The 20,360-nt window shown below is 43.2% G+C and overlaps 1 protein-coding gene and 1 long non-coding RNA gene across 4 annotated transcripts; both read left to right on the top strand.

The window, feature by feature from the left end:
• The first annotated feature begins 4,291 nt into the window (after positions 1-4,291).
• LOC109204917 (uncharacterized) lies at positions 4,292-5,585 on the top strand. Its single transcript, XR_003213666.1, has 3 exons — positions 4,292-4,638; positions 5,368-5,427; positions 5,532-5,585. It is a non-coding gene; the product is annotated as an uncharacterized LOC109204917 (long non-coding RNA).
• Positions 5,586-15,677: 10,092 nt separating this feature from the next.
• Positions 15,678-20,251, top strand: ostn (osteocrin). 3 transcript variants are annotated; one of them, XR_003213793.1, is made up of 5 exons: positions 15,990-16,236; positions 17,466-17,564; positions 18,416-18,648; positions 18,727-18,868; positions 18,945-20,251. XR_003213793.1 is itself a non-coding variant. In XM_025898155.1 (4 exons), the coding sequence occupies exons 2-4, from the start codon at positions 17,466-17,468 to the stop codon at positions 18,812-18,814; spliced, it is 420 nt and encodes a 139-aa protein (XP_025753940.1). In that variant the 5' UTR covers positions 15,678-16,236; the 3' UTR covers positions 18,815-18,866. The 3 variants fall into 3 exon arrangements, 2 of the variants coding, with proteins under 2 accessions (XP_025753940.1, XP_025753941.1); XM_025898155.1 differs by lacking the exon at positions 18,945-20,251 and having other exon boundaries at positions 15,678-16,236; positions 18,727-18,866; XM_025898156.1 differs by lacking the exon at positions 18,945-20,251 and having other exon boundaries at positions 15,980-16,236; positions 18,419-18,648; positions 18,727-18,866.
• The last annotated feature ends 109 nt before the right edge of the window (positions 20,252-20,360 follow it).

Raw genomic sequence — 20,360 nt, forward strand, 5'->3', positions numbered from 1 at the left:
CTGAATAAAAACAGCCGTCCTCAGTTCAATGTGAATTTATTTGAGTCTGTAATGAGAGCAGTGAGGATCCAGGCAACAAGTGCTGTTTGTGTTTTAAAAATAAACTCAGCACCTGATCAGCTTGAAGCCCTGAGCTTGGGTTTGAAATGTGAATTTAAAAAAAAAAAAACACAATCCGGCAACAACAAAGGTGCAAAAAAACCTAAAAAACTACAAATGTAAAAGAAAAACATAAAAACACTCAAAAAATTACAAAGAGGAAAAAAGAAGAGACACAAAGTGAAATACCTAAAATAATTCATGAGTCATGATCACATCTGCAAACACTGAATATTTTACATTTTTGTGAATTTTGACAGATTCACGTCGGCTGTAGTCAGAGTCATAGAAACGAAGGATGCCTGTGTTTGTGTACGTGTGGCTGTGAAGAAAAACTCGTGTTTTAATGTCTGCTGCTTTTAACACCTTCAACCTGCATCTGACAAACTGCCTCCGGTGCTGGCAGCAGTTAGCCGATAATTACCCCTCCGCAGGGCAGTATGGAGGGCTACAGGTGGGCTACCTGGTGGTCTCACTCAGGTTCAGTGGGACAGATGTTAAATCCCGCCCGCCCTCCTCCTTACTCCTCCTCCCTGCTGGGATCCTAATAACAGTGGGCCGGGCGGCAGGATTTGTTGGACAACAGCGGCGGCTGCCTGACTGCCAGCAGCCTGTTCTCCGCTGGACGCCACCCCCACCTCAGGTACACCCAAATCTGTGATTAAACAATCTGCTGCTTCACTCAGAAAAAGTTTTAACTGGATCCAGGAGAAGCCGGTGAACCCACCAAAGATGGTAACCATCGACATGACCACAACTGGGGAACCGTAAACCACATTTCAACACTCTCACACCAATAACAACCCTCACTTGTGAACCACAGACCCTCATACGGTCCCCGTAAACCACGGCGTCTGTGCTGTAGACCACACAGGAATGAGAACGTCTGAGCACAAGCTGCAGGAGGCACGAAAGCATAAAAACCTCCATGCAACAGTGCAAGTGCAGTTTTTATAATGTCCAAACTGACCACGAGCTGTAAACTTAAAGATGTGCTGCATGTGAACGGCACTGATAGCAAGCTGCAGAGGCCGTGAATCACCACTGAAGAGTGTCTGAGACTCGAGTCCGCTCGAAAGAACAAGAGTGATGCAAAAAGACGAGAGCGTCGTCCAACGCAGGAAACACTCGGACAGGAAATACGGCCAACACGCTGCTCGAGGTCCGTTTATGACTGCATAAGAAGAAAGATATCAATCTGTGTGTGTGTGTGTGTGTGTGTGTGTGTGTGTGTGTGTGTGTGTGTGTGTTAACCTGCCTGGTTAAACCTGAGTGTCCCCTGTGGAGATAAACTGAAGACACACACACACACACATTAACTACCCCCCTCAAAACACAAACATGGACACACAGGACATGTAATATCCTCGTTACACACACGCATTCATGCATGCATGATATCACACACACACACACACACATCAGCCTGCCCCGGCCATCATTCCCAGCTCTGTGTGTGTGTGTCGCTGGCTGTCGGCCTCGTGCTGCTAAGCTTCTTTTACGTGCACAATGGCGCCATGCTGGCAGCTCAGGGCCAATTAAAGCCCTGTGAGAGAGAGAAACACCTCCAGGCGTCTAACCTCGATCGCCCATGGTTCTGATCTCTGAGGCGGACCAACCAGCTGCTTCACCTCCGGCATGAAAGAAACATGTTCTCATATTACATCAGTTTATCAGTCTGACAACACAGACAGGTTGGCAATCAAATGTCTTTAACACATGAAAACCACTTTGTGTGCGATCAGATGGTAACATCACCTGAAACAGCCTGTGGACTGAAACATTTAAGGATGGGACTTCTATGCTTCACGTGCTTCTCTAACACATGTTAGCTTATCATGTTAGTAATGGAGTCAACCAATCAATAACCTCAGTGAACGACAGCTCACAGGTCTGGAGAGGTTGAAGCTTCTCCAGGAGCTACTACACAGCACAACTTGTTTAAGGGACACATTCAGCCTGTAGAGTTGACTCTGCAGAACAGCAGAAGGCATCATATCATACCTTTCTGGTGTTTATCTTACTCCATAAAGTGCTTTTGAGATGTGAAGTCAAATTTAACAACCCCAGATTCAACAAATTTGGAAGGCTGTCTAAAATATAGAAAAAGAATGCAGGCTGTAAACCTTATAACCCCATTTTTTATTTACAATACAACAGAAAATATATCAAATGTTTAAATCAAGACATTTTACACTTTTTTGGAAAATATGCTCTCATTGTGAATTTGATGGCAGCAAAAACATTTGAATGTTTGAAAGGCTTTTGACATGTTTTCATGTTGTGTTGTAAGTAAAGTTGCAGTTTATTAGATTTGCAAATCGCTGCATTCTGGTTTTCTTCACGTTTGGCACAGCGTCCCAGCGTTTTTGAAACGGGGCTTATAAACTAAATTAAGTTTGCGTGCTTTAAAGGATTTATTGAAGCGGCAGGATGCATCCCGGTGGAGGTCATGGTGGTTCTGTGTTTCACTATAATAAATTCAAAGTCTGTTTATGCTGATGATATCTTTGTATATATGAAGGTTTTATTTAATACCTCATTTAAAATCTTTACATTTCAGAAGAGCACATAGCTCCGCTCCATGTTCTGATCCATTCTTTAGAGTTTGGTTAGATATCAAATTAGTGACAAACCACCTGTTGTGGTCTGTTCTCCGTGTCAGCTCTGCGCTGTTGTGTTAGGTGTCCTGTGTTTAGTTCAGCTTCACCCGTCTTGTTTTTCCCAATTAGTTCCAGCTGTGTTCCCTGATGTTTCCATTTTTCCAATTACCTGTGTGTGTGTGTGTGTGTGTGTGTGTGTGACTGTGTTTACATATCTTTGTGGGGACCAAAACTTGGAAGTTTACTATGCTTGTGGGGACAAAATCCAGGTCCCCAAAAGTTTGAATGCATTTTTGAGACTCAAAATGTGGTTTTACTGTCAGGGTTACAGTTTTGTTATGGTTAGGATTAGGCATTCATTTTTGATGGTTAGGGTAAGCAGCTAGGGAAAGCATTAAGTCAGTGAGATGTCCCCACAGGATAGCAAAACAGACGTGTGTGTGTGCTTAAACCCCTGTTTGCGTGTTCGTTGTCATGTCATGCTGTCTCTGTTAGGAGGCCTGGGTCGTTGACCCAGGGTTTTTGAGTTTGTTATATTATTTATAATTTCTAGTCTTTGGTTTCCTTGAGTTCTGTCTTATGGTTTATGTCTCTGTCGTCTCTAGTTGCTCTGTCTCCCCTGTCAGCTGTATCCCCTTGTCTAGTTCGCGTCTCTGTGTATCCTTAGTTGCTATATCCCCGTGTCCAGTCAGTCTGTGTCTGTAAGTTCAGTCTGTGTTGTGTTTCCTGTTTTACTTTGAAGGTCTCTGTCTTTTCTCAGTGTGTTCAGTTTACGCTTCTTTGTCTCGTTAGTCCTGATTTGCCCCAGCTGTGTTTCCCTCCTGTTGCCCATTCCCTGATTACCCCCTCTGCGTATTTAAGCCCTGTGTTTTCCTGTGCTCTCTGTCGCGTTCTACCGTTTATTTTGCTGTGTGTTCCGTCTGCCTGCCTGCCTGTGTAAGTTTATTTTGTATTTTTGGGTTTTCTGTTACTTTTTGCCATCCAGCATTAAAGCTGAGTTTTTTTGAAATACACTTTGCCTCCGAGCGTCTGCACTTTGGGTCCTCCTGCTACCACTCCTGCCTGCACACAGCCCTAACCTAACAGTCTCCCATGTTGGATTTTTGTACTTTTTTCCTTCGGTCATCCAGATTTGGTATCAGAAGATGGTATCATCAGCATAAAACCTGCTTTGTGAGGAAACGCTCACTTTCTATCTTTAGATGATTGATTTGATTGAAGGAAATTCACCAAGGTGAAAAAAAGTGTTATCAAGGTTAGCTTTTGTTTATTAATTCCAACCTCTGATTCTGCATTTTGGGTCTGCTTTCTGTTTAAATATGACTCTACTTCATGTTATTCGTGTACACCAACACATGGTAAAACATCTTTCTTTACCGTCTGTACATCCAGCCTGTGTTCTTATTCTCTTCTTTAAAGGTTTATTGAAAAATAAAGAATTTCCTTCAATCAAATCAATCATCTAAAGATAGAAAGTGAGGGTTCCCTCACAAAGCAGGTTTTATCCTGATGATACCATCTTCTATAAGAGCATATTTATGTTTTCAGAAGAATAAAGAGTCATGATGTTAGATAGCACATCACCCTGCAGTAATGTTTGCCTTGACCATCTGTGATTTATTTTTTGATGAACACAGCTGTTCAGACTAACAGATTTTAGATTATAATTATTATTTTGTGAGTTCTGTCCTCTTGTTTTTCCTGTTTTTTCACATTTATTTCAACAACCTGCAATAAAATATCATCAGAATAAAATAAAGAAACAGGTAAAAATGACAGCTTATGTTCCAAACAGCACTAACAGCACAGAGGAGTCAGGTGTCACCCAGGCAGCATGCCAATCCCTCATTCAGAACAATATACCAACACACCTGGTGACATCAGCACCAGCAGTCCCTCTGATTGGCCGTCGGTATGAGCGAGCTGATTAGAAGAGGTCAGCGAGTGTTTGAGTGTGTGAATGAAAGTGTGCCACTACTGAAGCATGTTAAACGTTTGTACAAAACGTTCTTCCTGTTACTGAAAGGAGCAGAGATTTGATCCTCCTGTAAGTGAGGCAAACCTGTATATTGTCAGTAAGTTTCAGGTGGTGTAACTGAATCGCTGTAACGTGATGCTTTTTGTTCTCTAAACACTGAAGACGATCACAGAACCATTCAAATGTTTCTGCGTTTAGTGGAGACCTCTGCGCCTGTCATAAAAGCTCAAACTGTTCTGAGAAATTTCAGATTTTAGTTTCAACAGTTTAACTTCCTCACTATGAAAAACACACAAAGAAAGACGCGTTTTTAAAGCCTGATAAACATATTTGATCATTCTTCTCACGGTTTTCATGCTGTTCATTGAGGAGAGCTATTATGCTTTTTCTCTTTTTTATGTTAACATTTTCAAGTTGTTATATTTAGTGAAACTTTAAAATGAAGAGGTTAATAGATGATGACATTTACAAGGAACAAATGGTGTAAGAAAGCTACCGTAGGGCGAGAGGCTAAATGATGCCATTGTTATTTAGAAACTTACTGAATTAAATATTTCCAATGAAACTATTCATACTGAAAAACTCCTTGTAAGGGTTAGGCTACTGAATTATTTGCAACTGATAGCAGCAGGTTTGGAAAAGATGCCTCATACTCAAAGAAAATCAAGTCGTCTGCTTCTCTTACAGGGTTTGGTCGACTAACCTACTAATCGGTCTACGAATCATCCTGCCCAGATCAGTTGATGAGTTTGTATAGTTTTTATATGTTCCTCTTAATTGTACATTAATTGTCTCTCCTGTTTGTCATTTATTCCTGCTTTCTTACTATTTATATTTTTATTCCTGCACAGTTGGTGTGGAGCACCCATCATTTCGATGTACATGACAAACACAATAAACGGCGATTCTATTCTATTCTAAATGTAGCTTTGTCTTATAGTTTGGTTTCCGTTCACACAGAGGAAAATCCAGGTGAACTCCAACCCAACCAAAAAGCCAAACTGCAAACCACATGAGAATGTTCTGTCCACTGATTGGCTGGATGTGTCTGAGAGCAACAAAATACATACAGGAAGAAGGTGCTCTATTCTGCACTATTGGAGAACCCAAGAATTTACACTCATTTCATGGCTAGATGTTAGTCAGTGCAGACTTTTGCACATCTATAGAAGCTTTTTAGTTTAGACTTGCAGTGTACATCTGGCAACTGGTTTGGATCCATTTTCGATCTTTTTAAGTCAAATATCTCAGCTTTACTTAAATTACAGTTAACACAGTGACCAAAGCTGCAAACGCAACCTTTAACATTTAAACTGTGCATGTTTTTTTTCTCTTAGCCACATGAAGCATCCACATGATGATATACAGCAGGATGATTAAAATTATATATAAGAAGCAAATACAGCTGATGTAATGTTAACAACTGACATGTGTCTTCCATTGTAAACCTACTAATCAGTGCTAACATTGATAACATTACCCAACAGTGTTCAGTTTCATAAATCATATGTAAACTGTCACGATCTCTGCTAACGGTCCCTATGATGTCACCTCTCTTCTCACTGGCGTTCCAGTTACCAAAGCAGTAAAGATAGTAATAAATTACAGCACGACCCGCCACAACTGGACCATCCTCAACACCGACCAAGTCTGCCTACTCGTGGAGCCGTATCTTCAGTCCACGTATTTCCTCAGAAGCACGAGTGTGTTCCCCAGCAGCACCCAAACAGACCGACGGAGGGGGAAACTGTTTTTGCAAACTGCTCATTTGTACATAACTATAATACTGAGACACAAAATGATACAAACTACAATAGAATGTCATGAAGCATTCGATGCAGTTTTCCTCAGTGAAACCATCATCAGGCCACAAAAGCTGAAGGTTTTTGATATTTCAGTCAAACAGCAGCAAACTGCTGTCGGTCTGTTGTTCGCTCCGCTCCCCAAACTAATCTGGTTTAATCCCAACAGGAATCCAGCAAACTAACCTCTAAATCTAAAATCTGAGCACGCAGCTTTTCATTACTTCCATATTAGTGCTCCGTGCTAATACGGCTCGATTTAACACAGCAGCTAATGTCCCCAAAAGAGCTCTGAGTGTCTCAGGGTGCTAACGTGTGCAGCACACACCAAGTTCATGAAGGTCTAAAAGTGTGCAAACACCAGTTTATGAAGTCGGGATTCACCAGGATTCATCTTCCACAACAAGTTTCCTGTTGGAATCTTAGTTCAGATTTAAACTTTACAAACACGACAGCACAGCAGTAAATACTGAAAACCAAAGAAGACACTGACACAATGAGGTGTTTCCTAACCCTGAACAGGTGAGCTGAGACCAGCTGGAGGTTAACTGGGAAGCAGCAGTGATGCCATCCTCACCCTGCTGTGAGGATCTAGATGTGTCGGTCAGTTTTGAAGTCTTTGTTTTTGTTCTTCGCATTAAAAATAAAGAAAATCCTTTAAATAAGTCAAATGGTAAATGGCCTGCATTTGTATAGCGCTTTACTTTGTCCCTAAGGACCCCAAAGCACTTTACACTACATTCAGTCATTCACACATTCACACACTGGTGATGGCAGCTACATTGTAGCCACAGCTGCTCTGGGGCACACTGACAGAGGCGAGGCTGCCGGACACTGGCACCACCGGGCCCTCTGACCACCACCAGTTGCCTACTGGTGGTGGTCATTTACCATTTACCATCTTTAAATAAGTCAGTGCCTGAGCAGTTTTGGACTGAGAACCAGAATTCACGCTGTCTTTGTGTTTCTTCAGACTTATTTAATCTCCTTCGTCCATCCGTCAGAGTGCGAAACCTCTAATCTTTGGTGTCACCTAAGGACAAACTGCTGAGCTTAAAAACGCGACAGGAGGTTTGTAAACCTGAAAACCTTCTTTTAAACACACACACTCCTCTGAAAGACGAGTGTAGCCACCGCCGCCACAAAAGCACCCAAACATGAGCAGAAAGAGCCGAGAGCGGGGCTGCCGGTGGCTGTTGTGTCTCTAAACCAAACACTGAGTGTCTGAACAGCAGCCAAGCCAGAAGGGGCAACCGGCGAGCCAACAACGCCGGTCCTCATGGCAACCGTAGTAGTAGTAGCAGCGAAAGAAAGAAAATCGAGCTATTCAGAGAATGCACAACAACGTTTAATGTGTTACTCAACTGTGTGTCTAACACTGGAGGTGGGTGGAGTTTGGTGATACGTAACAGCTGGTGTGAGAGGATGCGTGGCCACACCGTTCAAAGAACACAAACATGCAGAGCAGCGAATCTACAAACACCACAAGGAGGATGATGTCATCATCACAGACTGTATATAAAAGATGGATGAAGCCTCAGATCTGAAATGTAGAGCAAACGTATGAAACCTGCACTCTTTGAAATGAGCAGCAGGGGGCGACTCCTCTGAGCTCTGTCAGTCTTACTGAGAGAAAAATGATGATCCCATCAGCCACGACAGTCACCATAAAACAGCTTCACCTCACAGTGTCATTTACAAAAAGAAGACAGGACTCAAGGGAGGAAGGAGCAGAGAAAGGATGGAAGGAAGGAAGGAAAGAAAAAGACAAAAAAAAACCCCAAGGAAACGAAGGAAGGAAGGTTTTGAAAGCATCACTCAAAACATATATTTAAAAGAAGATTTAGAAAGAAGTTTTTCTTTTAAACATTTTTAAAACTGCTTTAAAAATCAGAGATTTGTGTAAATATTCGTTAGGAGTTCATCAGCCTTCAGTGTCGGTCCTCAGAAGGACAGACAGATATGTGTGTGTGTGTGTGTGTGTGTGTGTGTGTGTTCACACTGTAGTGATGGACCCAGGCCAGAGCGTCCCCAATGAGCACGCTCAGACCAGGGAAGAGCCCACCAATCAGAGCGCTGCTGCCACAGTTTTGCTGTCGCGGGGGGCCGCTGGCATCAATCAGGTCCTCAGGTACCTGCCAATAAAACACACACACACACACACACACACTTTGTTTACTTGTTGTTTACCTCCTTCACTCTGCAGCAGCCAATTAGGGTTCAAAGAGAGACTCAGAAAGTTGCATCACTTAAAGGGTCAGTGAACCCAAGTTAATCAAATCAAAGCTTTTGTGCTTCAAAGTGAGAATCATTTTATGTAAGAAACACAAACTCAGTGAACTTCAGATAAAAAAGAAAGATTTTAGCAGCTTCATAATCAGAGCAGGCGACGAAGACACCGAGAGACAGTTAAAGTACAGCACAGTTACCTGGAGACAGCGAGGGTCTGCACCTGAGACACACTGCAGGGATTCAGCTCACACTGAGCATCACAGTTTCATTCAACAGAAACCAGAAAGAGTTTTTACATCCATGTTTCTTCTTCAGGGGATCTTCAATCCTTTTGTTTTTTTGATTACCACAACAATAAAACAAAAAACCTTGACAAAAACAACACAAACCAAACATAAAAATGTGCACAAAGTATGTAAAATTACAAAAGCATGTCAAAACTTTCAATTCTGTTATTAAAATGTAATGAAAAAAAACAACAAAATCACTATCAGAACAAACAAAAAGACATCAAAAGCCACAAACTGATGTAAAATTACACGACAATAAATACATTACAATAAAGGTCCTTTATTGTACATGTCATAAATGTCACTTTAGGTCAGAACATGATGTGAAATGACAAAAAGTTGGCCAAAAAGATGCAAAAGATGGACAGAAAATAACAAAATGACCTCAAAGAGCGATGAAATTCCCCCAAGACAAAAGTGAAATAGGCACAAAGTCACGTGAAATTACCTCCAAAAAGGCACATAAAACCAAAAACTGTCCACAAACAGATGTAATTATGCTAAAAAAAGATCGTAAAATGATGTGAAATCACAAAACTTTAAAAGATGACCTGAAGTGACAAAAGGAGGAGGAGCAAAAGCACCAAAATGACTTCAAAGAATATAAAATTAGAGGAAACAGAAGATGAAACAACCAAGAGACACAAAAGCTGCTTTAATCTACCGTCACCTTGTGGCCACGGGAGGAACTACAGCTGTGGGATGAAGGGGAAACACTGGAGGAGCCTTTTACACTGAAGTGTTTCCTCCTTCTGACTGACCACAGTTTTTCTGGCCTCTGACGGAGGCTGCCGGGTTGGAAACACGCACAGAGTCAGAATGTCAGCTTCAGTGTGTACAAACTGACACAAAATACCCACAAACACAAACAAACACACAACACAACCAAAAACAGCATCAAAATCACCACAAAGTGGTTTAAAATATCTGGAAACACGGAGAAAATGGTGCAAAACGGGCAGAAAATGACAACAAAGTCATGCAGCATTAGCCAATCAAATCCCACAGAGACATAAAAGAACCAAAAACATCACAAAGACACAAAAAATTATAATTAACAGTTGAGAAATCACAAAAAAATGACCACAGAATGAACCATCTTACATCATTTAATCCTCACTGTGCACTAAGGGCTCCACAATGATGTAGAAAGCAAAGATAAATGACAGATGACAATAGAAGTAATTCACAGCATCTTCTTCAGTCCTGAAGGACACGATGAACGACCCTGAGCGCCCCCTCTGGCGCCACCTGGAGGACACGCACACACCTGAGGTACTGCTTCTTCACCAGCTGCTTCTCATCACGCTCGTCACCAGGCGTGTGTCAGTGAGCCGTGTGATTGGCTCATTAGTCGGTATAAAAACAAAGGCAAGCAGCCAGCCAATCAGCACAAAGAAAACAGGCCTCTGCTGCATTCGTAGCATGCCCTGGGAGAGTGGTGGTCCAGCGAGTTGGAGCTGGACACGAAGATCAAACCCTGAAATAATAAACAGGACACAACCGAATTAAAGATTTAAAGTTAAACGCCAACAGCTCGGTGAGGCCGAAGGATCAGAGCCGATATTCTGATATATGAGCCGATGTTTTCTTTCAGGCACATTAAACATAATCAGAATTATTAGTGAGTTCTCATTAAGGCCGTAAGGAAGCGTGAACACTGTGTAAATAAGAGAGAGTGTGTGTGTGGGCTGCCGTGGTGAGCTGTGACCATGTGTTTGGTGGTTTCATCCCTTTAGTCTCAGCCGTGTTGCTGTCGGTGAGACTGAGAGCAGCTGATGGCTTTCACAGGTCTGCTGTGTGGGACGGGTCGAGTCCAGGTCACAACAGCAAAGTCATGACTCGAACACTTTCAACGGGAGCGTGAGGGAGCTCCAGCAGGTCAGAGATACTGGAAACTGGGAACACCACCCCCCCCCACCCGCTCACCGGCTGTGTGTTAAATTAATTTGTACTTTTCCGTCAGCTCGTCCCTGCAGCTGTCGTTGCCACAGACGCACAAAACAAGCGCTCCTCTGTCTGCTGAGACGTCATTATGTTTGTTTCCGTCTGTTGGCCGCATCAGGTAACAAAGCCGTCAAAGGGCCGTCCGAGGAGACGTGCACGGTCGTTAGCAGGAATCAAACCTGAGACCTCTCTGTCGTCCGTCAAACAGCAGCAAACCTCTGTCAGCGGATCAGATTCTCGGATCGTCTGACCTCAGACAAACTTCCCCACCGGCCTCGTGTTTAAGCTTTTTCTCATGAGTGCAGGTTAACATCACCGCGGCTGCTACTGTGCACTTTACTTTTTATTTTATTTTCATGGCTTCTGTGCTTCAAAAAGAAGTTCAGCTGTAAAAAAAATAACTCACTGCTCACTTGATCATTAAAGGTGGACATAGCCACGCCCCCTAGTTATCAAACTTAATACACAGCTATTATAGACCGTGGCTGTTTTTGTACGAGTCCGTAAACATGATTCAAGTTTTAACGAGGACAGACTTTAACGAGGGAGCCTCAAGTGGACATTAGAGGAACTGCAGCTTCTGGCACACCTGTGTTGCTCCTTGCTTCATGGTCAGCGTGACTTTTATTTTGAAACTTCTTTTCAATCAAGACTGGACTTAATTACTCAGAGGCACCTGTAACTTCTTTATTTAAAAAATGTGAACAATGTTTTCTTCTTTGCAAACACAGACAATATAAAAGACGCCAAAGTGAAGCTAACACAAAGGTGCCTTCTTTTAACAGCCAGCAGGGGGCGACTCATCTGGTTAAACAGGTTTGCTGTATAAAAACGACCCTCGCTCTGTGAACACAGGAAAGTCTCTCCTGTTGAGCTCCGAGTCGTACTGAAACCTTCAGACGACAGAAAAACTTTCATCCAAACTATCGAAGTACTCTATCTCATGAAACACTGCAGTATTACTAAAGTCTGCGAAATACATGTGTGTGTATTTTAACTCATTTTAACTCTTATTTCCATTAATATATATTTATGATGTATGCACTGCTCTGAGAGATGCTTCACATTGCATCGTTCACCTGTACATTAACTAAGGCCTTCTGTTCTATTCATTTTTTTGCTCATTTTAAAAGTCTGCAAGAAGAAGATTATCCAGGTTTGTTCACTGGCTAACCACTCTTCTGTTTTTGGACTGGTGTTTGAGACATGTCTGCTGAGCTCTTCAGCTTTTGAAACTTAGACTCGTTTTTGTACTTGAACTTTTGTGTTTCCCAGCTCTGTGCCGAGTCCTCCGTCTTTAGCCCAAGCCTGGTGAATATCCTGCAACCTTCAGCTGTTATTCAGGCACCAGTGGCTGCTCTCACTTCCCTCCATAAAAAAGCAGAGCTGAGCCTGTGCTCCGCCAACTGTCCCCTTAAAGGAGATTAGAGTTCTCGGAGCGGAAAAGAAAGTGTTGCTCATTTGTCTCCCCGCAGGATTTTCTGTCCCGTCGGTCCGCCGTCCTGCTGACTCTGCGGTAACGACGTAAAGCTCCAGCTGATGATTCATGGATCGGATGACTCAGATCTTGTGAGTGAAGCTTCTCTGGGCCAAATCAAGCTGGTAGGATTCCCCCTGGATATTCCCTGCCGTCCTCGGTCTCACACCTCCGGCTTTCCTGGATCTCGCTGTTTACTCAGTCAGCTCTCACAGTGAAAGCTGAGCCGCGGCTCTCTGTGGATCTGCTCTGAAGGTTATCGGGAGGTCTGAAGGTAGTCAGACACCAAAACAAAGACACACAAAACTCTCATCACAGGAGTTTACCAATCTAGGAGCTGCTGTTAGCTACACCACCACTACGTCAGCAGTGGAAACACTGAAATGGACATGTGACCGTGGGCCTGTTCCGCTTCTCCTTGTTTCCTATTGTAAACATCTCCTGTTCATGTTGTACGTGGCCAAAGTTTCTAATAAAGAGCTCAGACGGCTCTAAACACTCAGAGGCCAGTGTGCACTGAAGCTCCACCCACCAAGCTTTTAGTTTATGAGGGGCATCCAATCAGAAGAGCATTACCTTAAAGAGGAGGAGCTAAAACTGCTCATTTGAGACAGAGGATGAGCTGAGAGGACTGGTATATGATTCTATAAAGTAAGGATTATTTTGATTTGTGAATCATACAAAGCTACTCATACAAAGCAGTAAATGAGTGTAAGAAACTTCCTTGTGTTGTTCAGCATCCATCTTCTACCTTTAAGGCCTCATAAAATCCACATGGCTGAGTTATTTAAAAAACACCATAAGTGTGTGTTTACTCAGGTAATTTCTGCTGTAAAAATTTGAATATTCTAAATATTTTTTACATGGGTGTGTATGAGAACGGACTCTAGTGGACATTTGAGGAACTGCAGCTGTTGGCTCTTCATGCTGCTTTGATGGACAGATTTCACCAGCTGATTGTGAACAAACTAAAGAGCTTCAGAGCTTCTGCTGGCTTCAGGACATCGAGGATAATATCCCGAAGCTTCTGAGGGTTAAAGCATTGATGCGGTGTCACCATCGCGAGTCAGGCTTTGAATACGTCCACTGACCTGATTTGCTAATAACCTTTTTAATTATCTTTGTGACAGCTGAATTCTTGGCACGATGCTGCTTTGCCAAAGTGTTTCGTCAGCCATGTTGGCTCCACAAGCCCGCTCCCTGACCCTTGCTGCAGGTAACTGTGTTGTCTCTGTTGCCAGGGTGATGTTACTGATGACTCTGGTCCAAAAAGGGCAAACAATGACTCACCTGAAGCGTCACTAATTTCTCACTTTTTAATGTTCCTGTTAGTTTAACCGCTCCTGATTCCTGTTCAGCCAAGTGAATCAGCTGACAGAGCCCAACCGTTTCCACGTAACGTACAAGAGCAGCAGCTTGACCGACAATAAGTGCATTATATGAGCATTCCAGTAAGTAATCAAATAACCAGCACTCGGACATCACGCCACAAAATCAGTAAAATAACTGCAACACAGATCCACTGTGATGGAGACACACCTGTAAAGCTTAGAAATAGAGTTGGATGCTAAAGGCCTTTTCAGGCAGGACGTAGCATGTAGCAAACATGTCTCGACAAACTTAAGCATGCCAGGTTTGTTTAGACAGTAAAGCAGCTTGTTGTACTAAGGTAGGAAAAGTGTGTGGTTTAGACAGGGGTCGCATCTTATATTAGTGGGCGATAAAAAATCACACAAACAATGAAGTTAGCAGTTAGCACAGCGTATGCTACTGCCTGTGTTAAAGGGCCATAACACCACCAAACAGCAGACGCTGTTCTCCCAGCACAACACAGACTCCAACACAAACTGCACATGAGGACAGAAACTAAATCTCTCACAGGTTTTCACAGAAACTATTTCTGACAACATTAAGGTTAGTGGGCTAGCTTGGCTAACCATAACGTCATTGCTAGAAAATGACTTTTGTTAACTTTTGTTTTAACTGGCTCATAACACAATTTTGTGACTATTTATTTTTCACTCAATAATTTAAAGAAAATGAAATTCATTACAGCGTCTGCTCGTTCAGATCCAGTTTGGTATTGGACCTGGTTTGACTTCACAGAACCGCCACAGAAGATAGGACTCTGTGCAGTCCTGTGAAAAACTATGAACACCTTCACTGCTTCCATAGGAATTAAAAGATAAGTAGGACATGACCACCTCAGGTGGATTTAACACAATTCCACAACCTTCCCATGAGTGGTCTCCGCAAAGTCACCCCATCAAACCCAAAAGCTCCATCTCAGACTATACAGGTCTCAGTTAGCATGTTAAAGGTTAAAGTTCATGACGCCATGGTTAGCGATAGAGTGAACAAATATGGCTCGTTTGAAAATCCATAAAGAATCAAAGTGCTGCAGAGCTCAGAGAGCTGTGCATGGATAAATGCTGCGCACGTCAATAAACTGAAGCAACACTGTGAAGACGAGAGGACCAGAAGTCCTCCACAATAATGCAACAGACTCATAAAGTCACACTTTACTGTTATTTCAGGTTATTGGTGCTAAAGCAGGTTCTGTGAGCTCAGTTATTCACAGCACTGCAGACTTATAGGCTCCTGTATTTAGACTCGTGTGTCCTGCTCAAAGGGCAACAGGAAGGAAAGAAATGAGTGCTAAGATGACATCACCTCGAGCAGAGAGGGTCATGGACTAATTAAAGGGTGATTGGTTGGGGGATGGTGGGCTTATTATTAGCGTATTAGCTGCAGTGTCATTACCGTTATTAACCCAGGTGTGTTTTCTCAATGACCAAATCCTCCATCCCGAACGGACGGATGGGTGGAACGGAGGTCGTACGACTTCGAGGGGATAAGTGGGAGAGAGCCCTGTTGCCATAGCAACAGAAACACAAAGAAGATGGGGATCAACTTCGAGTTCACGGCAGGACAGAAAAACACGTCGCCGTATGACCTCATCCTAACTTTGACACGACACTCCTGACATGAAACTGCACGCCAGCAGAGGAATGTGATTGGTTCTACTTCTGCAGACACTTCCTGTCCAAGATGGCTTCTCTTTATTATTAATACTGTAAACATAACTGCATCAGTCAGTGTAGCAGCAGCATGTTTCTGCTACTCATCAAAGAGTCTGACAGCAGTTTGGGTTTTGTTGTTTTTTGTATCACTTTGTGTTTCTTTGTTGTTATTTGTGATGCAAAAGAACTACAAATTGTTTGGTTTCAAAACTATTTGCATCTTTTTTTCTTATTTTTGTGTCTCTGTTGGTACTTGGTGGGAGTTTTGTCTCTTTTTGCTGTTGTTTTGCAGCAGTCATGAGCTTTATGCACAGTTTCTTTGGCGGCCCATTCTCGTGTTTGCTTTCTGTTTCTTGTGCTTCCAAAGTCTGCCTCGGTGAACCTCCAGACCCGCTCGGGTTGCAGACATTTAATGTTTCTCTGGGAGAGATCTGATGTCTCGTGTGGAGTGCGATCAGAGCACACGAATGGTGCAGTTGGAGAACAGAGACGAGTCTGAATGTGTTTATTTTAAAAACTGACCTTCAGGAAGAAACTGAGAGCAGGGAGGACGGAGGGAGGCGTGATTGCTCCCAGGAGCTTTCATTAACAGGTAATGGACCTGATGATGACATCTTACACACATGATGGTGGAAAAGAAGAACAGGAAGTGATGCCACTGGAGCAGAGGCTGCTGATTGGATAGGAGATTCCCAGGCAGCTGCAATAAAACCTGATGTGTGAAGCCAGAAGAAGACACAGAAACAGAGCGAGGCGACGCAGCAGAGATCAGCTCCACACTGAAGGTACAAACATGCGTGTGTGTGTGAGAGAGAGAGAGAGAGACACACACAGGTGTGCGCAGGTGCAAATTAATGCCAGTTCCCAATGTTTTCTATTTAAATTTAAATTCCTTTCAGAGTCAAAGTTTTCTGCTTGCAGTTTTCTGTGAGTGAGCTGTTTGCTACTTCTTTCTGTCATCTTTGATTTTTTCTGCCAACTTTCTGTGAAACTGAAAACCTTGTGTTTGCAAGATCTCACTTATGATTTCTGGCTGAGAAAACAGAGACTTGGACAGGTGAACATGCATTAAATATGTCTTTAAATCTTCACACGAGCAGCGTTTAGCACTGAAAATAAGAACTGGAGATGAAGTAGCACGCTCTTCTCAGAGGAAGTGTAAAAAATTTGATGCTTCAGTCTGCTGCTGGGCTGCAAGGATATTTTTGTGAATGGAAGAATTTGCAGTGTAAGAGTGTGTGTGTGTGTGTGTTTGTCCTCACACGTGCATGAATGAGAGAGCTGGAGCTCCTCAGCATCAGCAGCAGGTGTGAAGAGGAGCGTGCACAAACCTTTGTGCATCGTCAGGAATGTATGTGAGTGACGCAACACAACAACAAGTGTTTGTTTCTGCGTGTCTGTTTGCAGGGGACACTGTGTGTGTGTGTGTGTGTGTGTGCAGGAGTGTCAGTGAGTGTGCATGTGACGGTCAAAAAGGCATTTATTTGCAGGGATGGAAAATGCTAAAATTAGCCGATGTTGCTGGACAATACACTTACACCCATCAGCCGAGCTAAAAGTGCTCCCCTCCTCATGTGTGTGTATTTAAAACCATTGTTGTGAGGACGCTTTGGTTCCTCTGAGAGGTCAGACCCGGTTTGGGGGCCTGAAACTATCAGACTGAGCTCTTTCTGCTGACGTCATAGTGCCGTCATTACAGTCTTTGTGAAAAACCACACTCTGTAAACAAAAGATGGACATGTGCACATGACATCACTCACTTTCAAATGCAGATCTCATTGATTATATACACAGATATAAAGTAATGAAAGTACTATTACTCCCATAAGTGGAGGAGAGTGTTTCGATCACGTTAACGCTGCAGCTGAGCTGGTTTTAAATGCACTCATTACATGCTAATGCAGAAGAGAAAAGGTAAAACTGGAAGTTAGATAGTAATGTAATTACTCTGTGTTTTTGAGTTCCTTTGCACCAGTTCAGAGAAGCATTACGTTTGCCTGACTGATCGTTTCAGATGCAGTTCTGCTTCTGTTTGCTGCTCCCCGGCCTCCTGTCCTTCACTCTGCTCCACTGCAGCGTCGACGGCCTCAGAGTCCAACCGCAACCTGCTCGGGTCAGTGTGCGCGTGTACACACACACACACTTCCGGCTCGGGGACTCATTTGACTCCTAAAGCCCATTTTCAAACAGCCCTGACCAAAAAGTCCTCACAGTGCTCTGATGTCCCCATAATGCAGAAACGTCATCACAGTTCATAGATCGCACTGATCCACTCACACGCGTGCATGTCTTTCTATCTTTCTTTTTACTTTCTTTCAAATACTTATAAATACTGTGAGAAAGTACTTTTACATCATGTACTTCAGGTAAACTTTATAAGTACTTCTATTAGGCAGGATCCCGTCACACCATCACGAGGGCCAAAACAAGCAGCTCCTCCCTCGAGGGCTCGGTGCTGATATCAGATGGCGTGAGGCGGCGGGGAGGGAAAGCTGAAGCGTTTTTCTGTTTAGTCTGGATGACACGAGATCTGTCGGAGTCATCTGAGGCAGCAGGCGGACAGGAAGTGAGACACTGCTCGCTGCCGGGGCCGTGGCGTGAGAGACGGGCTTCAGTGTGGAGGCGTAACGTGCAAAAACACAGCTCAGTGTTTTCCATATGGAGACTCCCTCATTGAAAATAAAGATGGAGGCGGTGTCGGAGGCTTTTCACAGCATCCCCTTGATTCACGTTTTTATCAGCAGACCAAAGTTCCCAGTAATCAGGAGGCATGCATGTTCACGTGTTAAAGGACAGGAAGTCCTTAAAACTGGACAGGAAGCACTGGATCAGACTCACACTCCTTTCCTTGGATATCATGTACAAAACCTTCAGCTCTAAGCCTTATCCCAGACAGTTTCACATTTCCTCTCGTACTCTCCTCATTTTCAGTAGATAAACTTGTTACGCCTTTATCTGTTCCAGCAGGTAGACCAGCCCATTTTGAGGTTTCATGCGGCCCCTCAGTCTCGCCCTGTAGGTGTGAAGGTGGGGGAGGAGCTGACAGCAAAACTGCTCCAATCGGATCACCAAATGAGGATGGAAAATGATGTCATGGAGCCAAAGAGGAAGAGGAGCTTTCCCATCAACAACGTCCCGCTGGACCGCCTGTCCATCAGCTCCATGGAAACGAAGCAGCAAGGGTCAAACAAGCAGAGGTAGTCACCTGTGAGAACACCTGAGAACACCTGAGACGCAGGGATAAGTCTAACGTCTCCATGTTCTTCTGTCTGCAGCAAGGTGGTGGAGTCACCACGGCGACGACTCAATCCACCGCCCATTGACAGAATCGGGATGGGTCGTCTGCCAAACGGCAGAGGATAGGCCACACCCCCTCCATCTGAAAGCCCACTCTCCCCCCACGCTCTCACTGGACAGGTGCAGAACTGCATGTGACTCATTTTCATAAAAGCATCAGTAAAAAAAACACTAAAATGGTCCTTTATCTCTACAGATGCATGAAACAGCCAATCACCTGCTGAACCACGCCCACCTGACACCCTCACTTCACCTGGACAGCCCAACACAAAGCGCGACTGTTCAATGATGGTGCGTTCAGATGCAGCTCCGTAAATTCGGCACACATAGAAATGAAGTGATTTCAGCGACACCTGCGATTTGCTTCCATGGCAACTCGTTTTAACAAAAATTTTATTTACCTGTAAAACTTACAGGTAAACAAAACTTTTATTTTTTATATGCTGAATTTAATCAAAGTGAATTATGTAATGTGAGCAAATCTCAGATTAGCAGCACCAACAGATATCCTGAAGTATGAGATTAAATATACTTAGTTTCCACCAATGAGAAGCTTTGATTTCAGATTTATTGAGAAATAAATTCGTTACAACTTTGAAATTTGTATTTGGAGAAAATCAGAGCTCAGATCTCAGAAAGATCAAATCATCAGAATCGAGCACCTTTGAGTTTAATAACAATAATTTGGATGTTTTGGGGTTTTTCATTTATAAATTTTTCCATCTTTTTGATTCTTTACATTTAATATATAATTTAAAAAATTGAAGGTTAGAGTTTGAACATTTTAACCTCGTTAGGATTAGCGTTAGGGAATGATAATGCTGCAGTTTTCCGAGTGTCACCTGAATGCACCATCGTCGCCGCCCCCTGCTGTTGGGACCCTGACTGGAGGCACTGTTGCCTCGACTCCCCTCGCAATCGTCCGACACCAATCGAGTTTCCTCCTCGCACGTTTGTCTCAGAGTTGTGCAGCAGGACTCTGGGTTTCCACAGCAACGGCACATTTCTGCTGCGACCGTAAACAGTGGACATAGCTACTGTTACGTCACCTCAAAGTCACAAGATTAGCATTTTCACAGTCAACCCCTTAGTTGCAAAGCAGACTTCCTGTTCAATATGACCCAAGATGAGCGACTGAGTCCATCACCTCAGCAGCAAAGTGTTTACAAAGGTCAGAGGTCAAAGTTCTACAGCACTGGAAGTCTTTTTGCAACCACAGCAGTCGCCACCTGGTGGCTGTTAGATAGAATGCGGGTTTAACTCTTCAGCATTACTTTTTTTTCCCTGACCAGGAAGCTACATCCATGTTTTATACCATCTATGACTGTAACACATCTAAATTTTCTAAACTTGAAATGAGAAAAAAAAAAAAAGAAGTCCAAAAAGAGGTTTAAACGTCTGAGTGCCGCTGCAGTGGAAACCGTCCTGCTCACTGATTCTGTTCTGATGTGCTTCTTCCTGCCTGAGTTTAACTGTGCTTAATAAAAAGAAAATGACAACAAAGTTCTGACTGTGACTGATTTCTTCTCTTTTTCAACCCCTTGAGGATTTTAGATCATGTGCTAAAAGCTACAGTTCCACTAATGTCCACTAGAGGCTCCACCAGTGAGTC

Source organism: Oreochromis niloticus, linkage group LG14 (genome assembly GCF_001858045.2).
Source record: "Oreochromis niloticus isolate F11D_XX linkage group LG14, O_niloticus_UMD_NMBU, whole genome shotgun sequence".
Lineage (NCBI taxonomy): Eukaryota > Metazoa > Chordata > Actinopteri > Cichliformes > Cichlidae > Oreochromis > Oreochromis niloticus.

Excerpts from the sequence above, each read along its gene's own strand:
- ostn (XM_025898155.1), top strand. The coding sequence starts at position 17,466 with ATGCAGTTCTGCTTCTGTTTGCTGCTCCCCGGCCTCCTGTCCTTCACT. Across the intron at positions 17,565-18,415 it reads TCCAACCGCAACCTGCTCGG|CAGGTAGACCAGCCCATTTT; the intron begins GTCAGTGTGCGC and ends TATCTGTTCCAG. Across the intron at positions 18,649-18,726 it reads CAAGGGTCAAACAAGCAGAG|CAAGGTGGTGGAGTCACCAC; the intron begins GTAGTCACCTGT and ends TTCTGTCTGCAG.